The 14,225-nt window shown below is 41.4% G+C and overlaps 2 protein-coding genes across 2 annotated transcripts; both read left to right on the top strand.

Annotated features, from left to right (window-relative positions):
- Positions 1 to 1,458: 1,458 nt before the first annotated feature.
- Positions 1,459 to 4,623, top strand: LOC146976474 (extracellular calcium-sensing receptor-like). The gene is made up of 6 exons (XM_085794518.1): positions 1,459 to 1,661; positions 1,783 to 2,053; positions 2,162 to 2,965; positions 3,147 to 3,371; positions 3,463 to 3,586; positions 3,710 to 4,623. The coding sequence occupies exons 1-6, from the start codon at positions 1,459 to 1,461 to the stop codon at positions 4,621 to 4,623; spliced, it is 2,541 nt and encodes an 846-aa protein (XP_085650644.1).
- Positions 4,624 to 8,898: 4,275 nt separating this feature from the next.
- On the top strand, positions 8,899 to 14,225 carry LOC146976473 (extracellular calcium-sensing receptor-like). Its single transcript, XM_085796709.1, has 7 exons — positions 8,899 to 8,909; positions 10,937 to 11,128; positions 11,218 to 11,503; positions 11,606 to 12,178; positions 12,517 to 12,639; positions 12,850 to 12,973; positions 13,318 to 14,225. The coding sequence occupies exons 1-7, from the start codon at positions 8,899 to 8,901 to the stop codon at positions 14,223 to 14,225; spliced, it is 2,217 nt and encodes a 738-aa protein (XP_085652835.1).

Here is a 14,225-nt window from a genome sequence, read left to right as displayed (position 1 = left end):
TCAACCAGGGTTGGGGGGTCCTTGATTCGGAACTTTACTGGTGCCTTTTCGCTGCCCACACTTCACTCTCCAGCGAATTGTGTGGAGCCCCTTCTCATCCTGCTTCGGCATACAGTCAGTAACCCACTACCTCGCTCATGTCCCTCCAATAAAGTTATAGTCTATATCTGCTTAGACAGGACACGCCATCTCGTCTTCAGCTGTCCAATGGAATGCTCAACTTTCACACGGAGGCGCTTAAATGTTCATTGAAAGTCTCTTGTGTGACTGTTAAATTGGGACCAGAGAAGCCCTTCATGAGCCAGGGTAGTAGCGGGTATGCAGCATCACCAACAATGAGTAGTGTCACTTGGACTCCATCTATGAGCTTTATTGCTTGGGGTTGTTTACCTGGATATCTGAGAACACAACAAATATTTTTGTGGTGTCACATATTAAGTAATATTTCACATTCAAAGCAAAAAGCACACTAAGGTTAAAAGAATGCATATGGAACAATTGCAAAATACTTTTTTTAAGATAAGATAATTATGTATATTTTCATTTGTGCCATTGACTTTTTTCTTTCTTTCTTTTTTTTTTTTTTTTTTTACAAAGCAACAAGCAAAAGATACTCTATACCTCACTTAAATGTCACAAGTTAGATGATTTAGACTTGAGTCAAAGTAGATAAATATGATAAATATAAGATAATGAGTTTTACCTAAACAGATGTGATGTGGCAAACACAGCAGCGTCATGAGTGCATCCCGGTGTTCCCACACAGATGTCCCTGATAATTAATCGATCATCAACAACTGCCTGCAGGACAATTGATGACCAACCCTTCCTATTCACGTAGCCGCGATAGCCATTGGGGCATTAACAGGTATGTGAGACCCATCGATTGCACCATAGACCTGGGGTATTTTATGTGCCTCATAATTACGTTGTGCTATCTCCAGGGATTCGTCCACATCCAGCAAACTGATTTTTCTTTTCATCAGCACACACATCTGTGTACAGTGGTTTTGCTGACACCAAATGTTTCCCCTATTACTCTACTCAGCGCAAGCACCCATTGATTTGCTAATAACAGATTGACACCTGGTTACCCAAATTGACCAACAGTGTTGGGCACGAGTAATTAGCACAAATAATTTTGTTAATGATTAATTAAGTGAGTGAACTGAGTGACTTTAATGTTAATATTCAATGCAGCATATCCAAAATATCTTCCATACTTGAGTAACCTAAAAGAAAGTGTGTAGAAAAGATGATTGAGGCCTCCTGTCATCTACATGTCAATCAGCAGGATCAAGAGTCATGACGCACGTGAAAAAAAAAAAAAAAAAAATCTTCAGAGGATTGGCAGGATGCTCAGATTGGCTGCTGATGTTTCTCTACTAGCAGAGGAAGCTAATAAAAGTCAGCTCCCAGGTTGTGCTTGCTTTAGTATAGGGTAAGGTGGCTATAGTGATGGGTTGGATCACTGTTATCTTATTCACTTTGCTGGCAGGGATAGAGTCAGAAAACCAAACATGCAAAATGATTGGTCAGACGGGGTTCATGGAATTTTCTCAGGACGGTGATCTTATTATTGGAGGGGTTTTCTCTGTAACTAGTACACGCAAATTGGTTGATAATGGCTACCAAGCTCTTCCGTATTCGTACTGCAAAAAGTAAGTGAATATGCAAGGGATATATTAAAAACTATGTTTTATTATAGGAATGTAATGTTTTATGTGCCAGTCTGTGTTGCAAAATGATAAATTAGTGATGAGTCAACACTGCTGTTTGCAGGTGGAATGACAGGGAATTGAAGTTTGCCAGGACAGTGATGTTTACAGTGGAGCAGATCAACAGAGATGCAAAGATTCTTCCTGGAGTCAGTCTGGGCTATAAGCTGTTCAATGGCTGCGGGAGTGAAAACCTGATTCGAGCAGCTGTAGATGCTGTGAATGGAAACCACACAAAGGACTGCAGTGGCCAGATACAGGCTCTCTTAGGCCATTCGTCCTCTGGAGTGAGTGAAGATATAAACATCATACTAAGCTCGTTATCTATTCCACAGGTGAGAAGACATGACAGGGAAACAACAAGAAACTGTGCATGATTTATTCACATTTACATCCTTCAAAAATATACTGTGTGTTTCTAACCATGTCCTCTTTCTTTGAAGGTGAGCTACCTCTCTACCTGTGCTTGTTTGAGTGACAAAAGATTGTATCCCACTTTCTTCAGAACTGTGCCAAGTGACCGCTTCCAAATCCTCGGTCTGGTGCAGCTTATGAAATACTTTGACTGGCGCTGGGTGGGGATAATTTACTCTGAAGGCTTGTACTCAGCGGAAGGTACAAATGAGTTTGTTAAGGAAGCAAAGAACAAGGGCATATGTGTTGAATACAGACTGCCTTACTCAAAGACTTCTGAAAAGAAGTTGAACACTATTGTAAAGACTCTGAGTGAGTCTTCATCAAAGGTGGTCCTGTTGTTTGTGTCCTTGTCGTACACCAAGTCGTTCTTGTCAAGAATACAGAGTTATAACATAACTGGGAAGCAGTGGGTTGGCAGTGAGGCTTGGATCACACAAGTAGACCTGGCTTCTGATGAAAGAAAGGCAATTTTACAGGGGGCAATGGGATTTGCTCTCCCTCAGGCATCTATTCCAGGTCTTGGTGAATTCTTACTAAGCCTGAAACCTTTTGATGAACCACAAAGTGCCCTAATTAAAGCTTTCTGGGAGAATATGTTTGACTGCAGCTTCTCTCCATCAAATACTTCTGCCCTGTGCACTGGCACGGAAGATCTCAGTACAGTCTCCAGTGACTACACAGAAGTGAAAAATTTCAGGGCTGAGAATAATGTGTATAAAGCCGTATATTTGGTGGCATATGCCATTCATGCACTGTTGCAATGTCAAAATGGCTCAAATCCCCTCACAAGAAAACCCTGTGTGACCAAGAATGATGTTAGGCCCAATCTAGTAAGTTCTGGTTTATCTAATGAAAAAAAAAATGTGTTGTTTAATGTTTCTATTCTTTGTGGCATGATGCAAAAAGTGAAGTAGTAAGCATTGAGTATACCTTTTGAACATTAAATATAATGATTGCTCCTGATTTGTTATGTTATATGTATGCTAAGATGTTCCGATTGTCTCTCCGTAGGTGTTAGAATACATTAAGTATGTGAATTTCACAACACAGAGTGGGGCAAAGGTTTTCTTTGACAAAAATGGAGACTCAGTTGCCCAGTATGACCTAGTGAACTGGCAGATGAAAGATGATGGATCTGTTGAGATTGTACATATTGGTCAATATGATACCTCTGAGGTGGAACATTTCAAACTAAAGGAAAACACCAAAATAGTTTGGGGAGGAAATAGTAATGAGGTGAAGTGAGAATCATTTCAATTGGTCCTTTTACAGCCAAATCACAGTCTGTTGCATTATTGGGTGTTTTACATGTGTTTCCCCCAATCAGGTGCCAAGGTCTGTCTGCAGAGAACCATGTCCACCAGGGACCCGGAAGGCAGTAAACAAGCGAAAGCCTGTGTGCTGCTTTGACTGCTTTGAGTGCCCTGAGGGAACGATCAGTAATCAGACAAGTGAGTCAAATTCATACATATGTATTGGAGTAACAGAAAAATAAAAGGGATGAAATTGATTTGATTGAAATTCAATTTAATACTATGTTTGTAGTTTTATTTAATTTCAAATCTTCCACACAGATTCTCCAGAGTGTTTCATCTGCCCCCCTGAATTCTGGCCAAATGAAAAAAAGGACCATTGTCTTCCAAAACCTACTGAGTACCTTTCCTACAAAGAGATCATGGGTGCACTTTTAACCGGATTTGGCTGTGTTGGAGTATTTTTATCTCTCCTCACCTCTATAATCTTTTTGACACATAAAGAGACACCCATTGTAAAAGCCAACAACTCTGAACTGAGCTTCCTGTTGCTCTTCTCATTAAAACTGTGTTTCCTGTGCTCTCTGACCTTCATCGGCCGGCCCTCTGAGTGGTCCTGCATGCTGCGACACACTGCATTTGGCATCACCTTTGTTCTCTGCATCTCTTGTGTTCTGGGGAAAACTATAGTGGTGTTAATGGCCTTCAGGGCAACACTTCCAGGCAGTAATGTGATGAAGTGGTTTGGACCAGTACAGCAGAGACTCAGTGTTCTGACTTTCACCCTAATTCAGGTTGTGATTTGTATACTATGGCTGACAATCAACCCTCCATTCCCAAAGATGAATTTGAAGTACTATAAAGAAAAGATCATCTTAGAGTGTGCCTTAGGTTCAGTTATAGGATTCTGGGCTGTGCTGGGTTATATCGGACTTCTTGCTATCCTGTGCTTTATACTTGCTTTTCTTGCTAGAAAGCTGCCAGACAGCTTTAATGAAGCCAAACTGATCACCTTCAGCATGCTGATATTCTGTGCTGTCTGGATCACCTTTATCCCAGCATATGTCAGCTCTCCTGGGAAGTTCACTGTGGCTGTGGAGATATTTGCTATTCTGGCTTCAAGTTTTGGTTTGTTAGTGTGTATTTTTTTCCCAAAGTGCTATATTATCATCTTCAGGCCAGAGCAAAATTCAAAAAAGCATTTGATGGGAAAAATACCAACAAGAACTCTTTAAAATTTGAAAAGTCACCCAAGTGTGACTATAAATAAACCCACTTTTATGTGCAGTCTGACAGATATTGTAGATGCACAGGCTACTGTTGTGACCTGCTGACTTGTTGTGATGTGCTGAATAAAGTGTAACTATGAAATTAGGTCTTCTCCATTTTTACTGAAATCATTCAGTAAAATATAAGCAGGACATGATGTTCAATTTGCATGAGTTCAATATATTAATTTTGGACATAACATTTTGTATGAAGGCACAAATAATTACAAAACATATTCAACTGATAAGAACTGGAAAAAGTTTATTGAAGCAACTGCATTACAGAACAGGCAACAAATATATGTTTTGCATAAGATAGTAAACTTTGTAACGTAGTGACTCGTAGCTTCACTACACTGAAGCTACCCACCAGAGAAATGTAGCAAGCTACACTACAATAAAATGCCAAAAGTAGCTTAGCTACATCAAAGTTATTTTTTTTTCTTTTTTACATCAAACCAACTTCATTCCAAGTCATTACTCTCTAGTGATCAAAAAAACTTTAAGACAAACAGATCGGCAAAAAACGTTCATTTTAATAGTTTAGGCTACCTAAAAAAAATAAAAATGATATTTGAGTAACAGCTTCTCCTCTTGTCATTTGTCCTACCTCTTCCTGCCTAAATGCCCTTCTACACACACACACACACACACACACACACACGTTTCATGTTTTCTGACTGAATGGGCTTTATGCACAGCTCCACTACTTCCTGAAATAAGCCAGCTCCTTTATTTCCTGTCTTACATTATTGGACCAACTGATTAATCCAGGTGTGCCTGACCATTGTTGTGAGGTCAGACGCACCTGGATTAATCAGTTGGTCCAACTGGACAAGGACGTAATTTTTTTATTTATTGATTGATTATTCTGCACCAACACCATGATCACTAAATAAATAAATAAATAACTGAAATGACGTCCTTGCCGAAAGCTACGTCAGACACAGCAGCATCAGGTTCAATAAAGCTTTAAGGAAAAAAAAAAAGTTATCTTCTGCTCACATCGCCTTTCAGTGCCACAGCCGGGTCGGCTGGATCACTTGCTCTGAGCGTCACATATCGCCGCAAAGGGGATTGCATTGGAATCAACTGAAAGCCGAGCGCGTCAAAACATGATGAAAAACGGGTACCTAATGAGTCAGGCATGTGACTATGAGGGACAGTGACCGTTTGTCAGGCTGTTGACGCACTGGGAGTGAGAACGTGTTGGCTGGGGGAGCAGGTTGAAGGCGGCTGATGTCAACAGACCCAACAACCTGATCAGGAAAGCTGGCTCTGTCCTGGGTGTGGAACTGGAGTCTGTGGTGGAGCGGTCAAAGTGGAGGATGCTGGCGAAGCTGCTCAGCATCATGGACAACACCTCTCATCCTCTGCATGCCACACTGGCATCCTGCCAGAGTTCTTTCAGCCGCAGACTGTGGCCACCAAGGAGCACTACAGAATACCAGAGGAGGTCTTTCTTTCCCTGTGGCAATCAGAATGTATAACTCCTCACCCTTCGGTAGGAGGTGAATGTAAGGAGCAGTAAGGAGAAGTGACAGGTTGTGGCGGTAGTGGTACTGGAAGTAAACTCACTCACCCATAAATGACGTGCTAACCAAGTTGTCAAGCGGTTGTTAACCTCTTGGCGAAGCGGTTAGCATCGTCACCTCCGGTGCGGGAGGTCGTGGGTTCGATCCTCACTTAGGGCAGGTCACAGAGTCAACATCCACACCGGTTACATGAACATAAACAATAATACAGTATGTCCAAGCACAACAACATACCTCATTTTTAAATTATGTTCAGCCCTTTTGCACTAGCATTATATCGTTTTTTAAATCATGTATTGCACTCTATCTATCTCATTTGTTTCTACCAGCAAGAAAGCAACTGGACGCTCTCAAGCCAAAAAGTGGCAGATACACACTTAAAGCGAAGAAAAGGAAATCTGAGTCCGAGCCTTGAGAGCTATGTTGCGATGAGTAGGAGAACCGCTGCAGTAAGCTTGGAAGCCTAGGACATGGGCCTGGGTGGAGCCACCATGGGTGATAGTAGCTTAATGGTCTTCTGACTTGACAGCGTCCAGTCGCTATTTTTTATGCAAGCCCACGCACCAAACACCCAAATTCACCTGCGCTCTGTCATTCTTCTCAGCAACATACCAGAGGTGCAGAAAGGTCCTGATCAGGAAGCTTATCATTGCCTGAGACATCCTCCACATATCTGACCACGTGATGGCTCTCTTGATCATCGCAGCCAGATTGTCCATCTTCTTGCTGATTCTGGCTCACAGCTTTGATTTGGTAGCTCTCCTCTTCCATCTTTATGACTTCAGAGATCACAAGGTCTTTCCTTTCTTTCTTTGTTGACTTGTACCAATCCCCACCCAAAACCTGGTCTGCCTTGCTGCAGAAACCCAACAATCTCCTGGTTTTTCTGGCAATGGATTGCCTGGTTGACTGTGTGGCATCCCACTTACATCCTGTGTGAACTCTGGCTTTGCTGTTTTGGACAAACAGGTCAGGTGAGTCTCTCAGCTCGAACACACAACGCTTACAAATAAACAGTTAAACACACATAAAGATTGCAGGATGCGAAGACCTCACTGGTGCAAGGTGTGATACATTAATATTGGCATGAGGCATGTCTGTATTGATATGGATGTGTGGTAACACTTTATTTTAAGGGGTCCTTGTTCCTGTGTATCTACCTAATTAATTACAGAGTAATTACCTATGTAACCGTATGTAATAACATGTACTTACATTGTAAATACATAGTGTATTTTTGTGTACTTACAGGTCCTTGTTACACTTGTAATAAGAAATGCTTGTGCAAAGAGAGAGGCCACTTTGGCATTTCTTATTACAAGTGTAACAAGGACCTGTAAGTACACCAAAATACACTATGTATTTACAATGTAAGTACATGTTATTACATACGGTTACATAGGTAATTACCCTGTAATTAATTAGGTAGATACACAGGAACAAGGACCCCTTAAAATAAAGTGTTACCGGATGGGTATATGATGATTTATGAGTATGAACCTGTAAAAAAAAAACATACTTACTCATCAACACACATACATATCGTATACAGTTACACCAAAGGCTCATTTATGCTCCACGTACGGACGTAATTGTATGCATCCGTTTCAAACGTTGTTACCGTCATACTTTCATGCGTCCTTTATGTTGGCATGGATGTTAACCAATACATCCACCAGGGGGCAGCGCAGAGTCAAAAGAACTATAAACGATAGACGGCAAACATGTCAGAGTGAGAGCACCAGCCAACAGTGGGAGTAGTTTTTTACAAGGGTCTCTTCAGCTTCATCTTAATGGCAGGCTGTGATGCAAGATACACATTTAGATACATTGACATCGGAGCTTACGGGAGAGACAGTGATGCGGGGGTCTTCTCGAGGAGCCACTTTGGATCCCAGCTCATCAAAGGCAGGCTTCCTTTCCCACCCCCGGCTCCTTTGCCTGGGACTGAGATCATCACTCCAGCTGTGTTTGTTGGGGATGAAGCATTTCCGCCGAAAGTAAACCTGATGCGACCCTATCCAGTTCAGTACACCCTACACATCACAACACTACAGTACAGAGAGACACAATATTGTCTTTTTAAATATTTATTAATTTACAATACTTATTAATTAAACCAGGTTTATGGCATAGTGTATTGTGGCGTGCTACTCTTTTACTTCACTGTTATATTTGTGCTATTGTCCGCAGAAATGTATCCAGCATAATATATCATTGATTATGATTTAGGTTAGGGTTTAATTTAGGTTTTAGTTTTTGGCATTTATTGATCATTTGTGATTTTTTTTTATTTTTTTCCCCCCTCTTAAGTATTTGTCCCAGAAAACAAATGATCATGCATCTTGTAACAGCAATATTCTTTTTACAGGGTTGCACCTCACACCTGATCAGCGAACCTACAATTACCGGCACTCCAGGGCCAGGAGAGTTATAGAGAACGCTTTCGGCATACTTGCGGCAAGATGGCGAGTCTTTGGAAGGGCTCTGGAGTGTTCAGTTGAAACTGCACAGGATGTCACAAAGGCATGCGTTGCTCTGCATAATTATCTTTGTGATGCAGATCATTTCCAGCCAGAAACCGAAAGGTACATTGCTCCTGTACTGATGGACACAGAGGGTGCACCTGGAGAATGGCGACAGGCGACTCAAGGAGACACTAACCTTCTGGACACTCAGCGCTTAACTCAAGCCAGAGCAACACAGGATGGCATGGCTGTGCGTGATCTACTCAAAGACTACTTCCTTACTGATGAGGGAAGGGTTACTTGGCAGGATGCTGTCATCCAACGAGGAAGATTACATTAAAAGGCAATGACATCCACAGAAAGAGCCCAGTAAAAAACTTTTATTCACTGGCAAATTACAAAAGATAACAGTGTAATCTACTGTTACATGAAACATACTACGTATACACCATACATAAAACAGTGTGAGCTCAGTGTGAGCTCATGTAAACAATTCAAAATGAGCACTAGAACAATGAAGTGCACAAATCTGTGGGCTCATGTAAACAATTCATAACAGAATGTGAGCCCCACAAAAATTCAATACTGCAAAAAGTGTTAACAGTGATACCTCATGTAAACAAAAGATAAAGTGCAAATGAAATATCATTCAGGAAACAGACAGTCCATCATCTGGAACATATGGGACTTATTTTAACCACTGTGAAATCTGTGTCCAACCTTGTCACAGACACAAAAACTGCATTTCTATATTGTTTACCCATAACAAAGCATCAGCTGCTGTATTTCTTTTACGAGCCGCTTGACGTCATGTTCAGGAAGTTGTAGCAAAAAGCTGTTTAGGTAGGTTGTGAAAGTTGTGAACATGTTTTTGTTTTCCTGAGTCTCGCTGCGAATTTCTTCCAGCCTCTGGAGTAGTGCAGCATCAACTGGAGTTAGTTCCTCACTTCGCTTCCTCTTTTTTTCTCATGTGATGTTCCAGTTGGACTAGGAGCTGAAGAGGGGCTTGTCACATCAGAGGAGGATTGTGTACCAGAACTTGATGCAGGTGAAGGAGGATGATTGACAGTGTGCACACTTGAAGTACTGGCCTCTCCGTCATCTTCTGATGGCTAGAACAGAGAAGCCACATGTAAAGAGTGTACAGTAAAGGTGTACAGTAACAATTTCTCCTCCTCTAGCCCTCAGCTACCACCACATTTGTTCGTTTTTGCACTTCCCTACTTTCATGTTTTTAAAGATGTAGGTAAATTGTAAGTTTTTTAAAGATGTGGGCAAATCTATTTTGGTAAATCTTTCAATGAAGCTTATATCAAAGACTGTGGAAATAATACATGAATGAACTTTAAAATGGCAAAAACCTAATCGTCTGTTTTAAATATAACGTTATATGTAGTTACTGTAGATCTACAATGTATGTATTCAGTGATTGCAGTTGCAGTCAAGAGTCCAGCTACTTTCCAAATAAAACACATTTAAAGTCATTTTTTGGGTAGTTGGTCGCCGTTGCTCGATGGTGGATAAGGGGTTTCAGCCATCCAAGGCGCCGGCGGATCGGGTGATCCTGCGACCCGTCAGCAGCATCCCCACTCCGCTTGCTGGCTGACTTGTTGTGGGCTCGAACAAATCTGTCCCTCACCTGTCGCCACTTCTCTTTCGCCACGGTCCACGGGACATTAAGTTCAGGCAGTAATTCCTTACCAACTCACATAGTCTCTCTTCAAAAAGTTCTGCCATCGTGTGTCATCTTCTTCTTCTTCTTCTTCTTCTGTCTCACACTGGATCTAGGCTCCGTATCGGGTAGTGACAGTAACAGCGCCCCCACGGTTTCCGGTGGTACTGCTCCATTTGGTCCGTATCCGTAAACTTTGTGGAAACCGTATCCGTATGCGTATTTAACGTTGAGCATAAATGGGCCTTAATCCAACCAATTCTCAAGAAATACAAATGTGCTCCTGCGCCAGTCTCACCATATTTTAGAGCATCAAAATCATGTGTGTCATCATGTGTTTTATGCCATCAATAAATGACAAGGACTTAAAAGTGTAATACTGTATAAAATAAATGAAAGACTCAAAATAGTATATGTACTGAGTGTATTAATGACATTATATAATTTGTGATTGTGTTACATATGCCTTTACTTTGATTATGGCAGCCATATTTCCTTGTCCTGTGGGAAATGAAATGGCCTTTTATGAAGAGAGCACATCTCCCTACACTCGACTCTGTTGTTATAAGAGCTGAGTCCTCACCTCTTTAAAAAATCATGCAGAGACGTATTCTCTTATGGTTGTCCATTCTTTACATGAACACAGTGTATGGCTGTGAACTGTTTGGCAGATTTGACATGCCAAGTCTGTTCAAGCAGGGAGATATAATGATCGGGGGGATTTTCCCAGTTTACAACAAAGAGATTGGCAGCACCACTACATATGAAAGGGAGCCACCTGCAGTGAAGTGTTCAGGGTAAGTTTTACAATTATTACTTATACACCTTTCACATGTGCTTCTTCATTTTGTAGCTGTTCTTCATTGTCATACTAAAATCCTTTTAGATTTGACCTGCGAGCTTTTCGATGGACCCAAGTCATGATATTTGCAATCGAAGAAATCAACAAAGAGTCTGCTCTACTTCCAAACATATCTCTTGGCTACAGGATCCTTAACTCCTGTGCATCTCCTACAAACACTTTACGTGCTGCACTAACTCTGGCTAGTGGGCCAGAGGAGATAAAATCAACCTCCCCCTGTCCTCCAGCTATATCTGCCCTCATCGCAGAGGCAGGATCATCTCAGTCCTTAGCTGTGGCTGGAGCTCTGGGACCATTTCAAGTGCCGATAGTAAGAGATGAAATAATGTTTTATTATGTTGGTGACCTATGATATATGATGATGATGCTTTTGTTGAGTTGGCTTGTATTTCATCAGATGATCTTTTTATAGGTTAGTTACTTCGCAACGTGTGCTTGTCTGAGTGACAAAGCTAAATACCCTACTTTCTTCCGGACAATCCCCAGCGACTTCTTCCAGGCAAAAGCTTTGGCAGCACTGGTCAAACGTTTTGGCTGGCAGTGGATTGGGACCATACAATCAGATAATGACTATGGTCGAAATGGGATCCAGGCTTTCAGTGAAGAGGTGAAAAAGCTTGGTGTTTGTATTGCATTTGTTGGTACAATTCTACGCACATTCACTAGAGATAAGATTCTGGATGTTGTGGAAATGATCAAACAGTCCACTGTCAAAGTTATTCTGGCTTTTGCACCTGAGGGTGACTTTTATCCCCTGATGAAAGAAATAGTAAAACAGAACATTACTGGAATTCAGTGGATTGCTAGTGAGGCCTGGATAACAGCATCACGGCCCTCCACACCTGAAATCTACCAGGCTTTTGGTGGAGCACTGGGATTTGTGGTGCAGAAGATGGCTATTCCAAATCTAAAACCGTTCCTGACAGGCATTAGCCCTTACACAGATCCAGATGCGGCATTTGTGAAGGTCTTCTGGGAGATTATGGTGGGCTGTAGAGCTGTTTTACCTGGAGAGCAAACAGCTACAACAACTGGTGTATGCACAGGCAATGAGACATTAATACATTCCCAGGATATGTTCTTTAATGTCACAGAGCTCAGAGTGTCCTATAATGTGTATACAGCAGTTTATGCCATTGCACATGCCCTACATCAGCTGATATTCTGTCATCCAGCTGGAGAAAAAACCACAAGGGCATGTTTAAATATATCAGAAATTCAATCCAGACAGGTGAGAATTAAGTCAACTGACTGTCTGCACATCAACAATGATTTTATCTTTAGAGAGATTAATATGAACTCTTGACTTTCCTTTTACCTTAGGTCACTGCTCACCTACATAAGGTACATTTCACAAATCAGTTTGGGGATAATGTGTTCTTTGATGAGAATGGCGACCCTCCTGCTTCCTATGACATTATTAACTGGCAGCTGAGAGATGGTCAGGTACGACATGTGACACTGGGTCATTTTGCTTCTGCTGCTAATGGTGATTATAAACTCAGCATCCAGGAGGAAGAGATAGTGTGGAGGACAGGGAAAACGGTAATCATATAGACATATTTTTTCATGCAATAATATTGTCTTTATTAATATGTCCTGTTGAATTATGACATTAACTGAATATGGCTGCGCTAATCTTTTTTTTCCCTGCAGGTTCCCTCATCAGTGTGCTCTAATGTTTGTCCAGTGGGAACTAGGAAAGCTCAAATCAAAGGAAAACCCACTTGCTGTTTTGACTGTATCCCATGTGCTGATGGAACTATAGCCAACACAACAGGTACAACTACGTGTCCAAAGTATGTGTATATGCAGTTACTGTAGTAGAAGTGAGACGAATCTCCCTGCACAGCCACAATTCCTCAGGTGCTGGTGGGCAGCAGGAGGCCTGACGACGCACAAGCAAAACGTGTTGTTCACAATAAATTGTATCAGCACAGAGTCTTATCAGTGTGCAGTGGTTGTTTTTGTTTAACATGCAGTTAGTGTTCACATATATTTCATGTTGACAATACTTATACATGCCACTGTACCTGCATTGTGTTGAATTTACTAATTGTCAGCAAACAGGATTATCCAGTTGGATAACTCATACTTTCTATTTATTTGCCCCCACAGGTGCAGCAGACTGCACACCATGTCCACAGGAATACTGGTCCAGTGAAAAGAAAGCTGAGTGCATTCCCAAAACAATAGAATTTCTGATCTACCATGAGCCAATGGGGATAGCTATCACAGTTGTTTCCCTACTAGGGGCCTCCCTGTCACTGGCTACTGTTATAGTTTTTGTCAAGTACAGAGAAACCCCAGTGGTTAAGGCCAGCAACTCTGAGTTGAGCTGTTTCCTGTTGTTTTCTCTTTTTCTGTGTTTTCTCTGTCCTCTCACTTTTATTGGCAGACCCACAGTCTGGACTTGCATGCTCCGCCACACGGCTTTTGGTGTGACATTTGCGTTTTGTATTTCCTGTGTGTTAGGAAAAACCATTGTTGTTGTAACAGCTTTCAAAGCCACGTTTCCTGGAAACAAAGTTGCAGGAAAGTTTGGTCCTGCACAGCAAAGAATTATAGTTTGCTCCTGCACTTTAATTCAGATTGTAATATGTATATTGTGGCTTAAATTAAATCCCCCTTTCCCAGACATGGTCTTCAGATACAGCAACAAAAAGATTGTATTAGAATGTAACACAGGCTCTGAGGCTGCATTCTATGTAGTGCTGGGCTATATAGGAATCCTCGCAATCATTTGTCTGGTACTGGCATTTCTAGCAAGAAAGTTGCCTGATAACTTTAATGAGGCCAAATTTATCACCTTCAGCATGCTGATATTTTGTGCAGTCTGGATCACATTCATCCCTGCATATGTCAGTTCTCCTGGGAAGTTCACTGTAGCAGTGGAAACGTTTGCAATTTTGTCTTCAGCATTTGGCTTATTGATCTCTATTTTTGCACTTAAATGCTACATAATATTGATCAAACCAGAAAAAAATACCAAGAAACAGGTCATGACAAAAAAAATTGGACAAAAAATATAA

Source organism: Trachurus japonicus, chromosome 13 (genome assembly GCF_045865225.1).
Source record: "Trachurus japonicus isolate A0001 chromosome 13, Traja_1.0".
NCBI lineage: Eukaryota > Metazoa > Chordata > Actinopteri > Carangiformes > Carangidae > Trachurus > Trachurus japonicus.
This window is presented reverse-complemented; position numbering and strand designations above follow the sequence as displayed.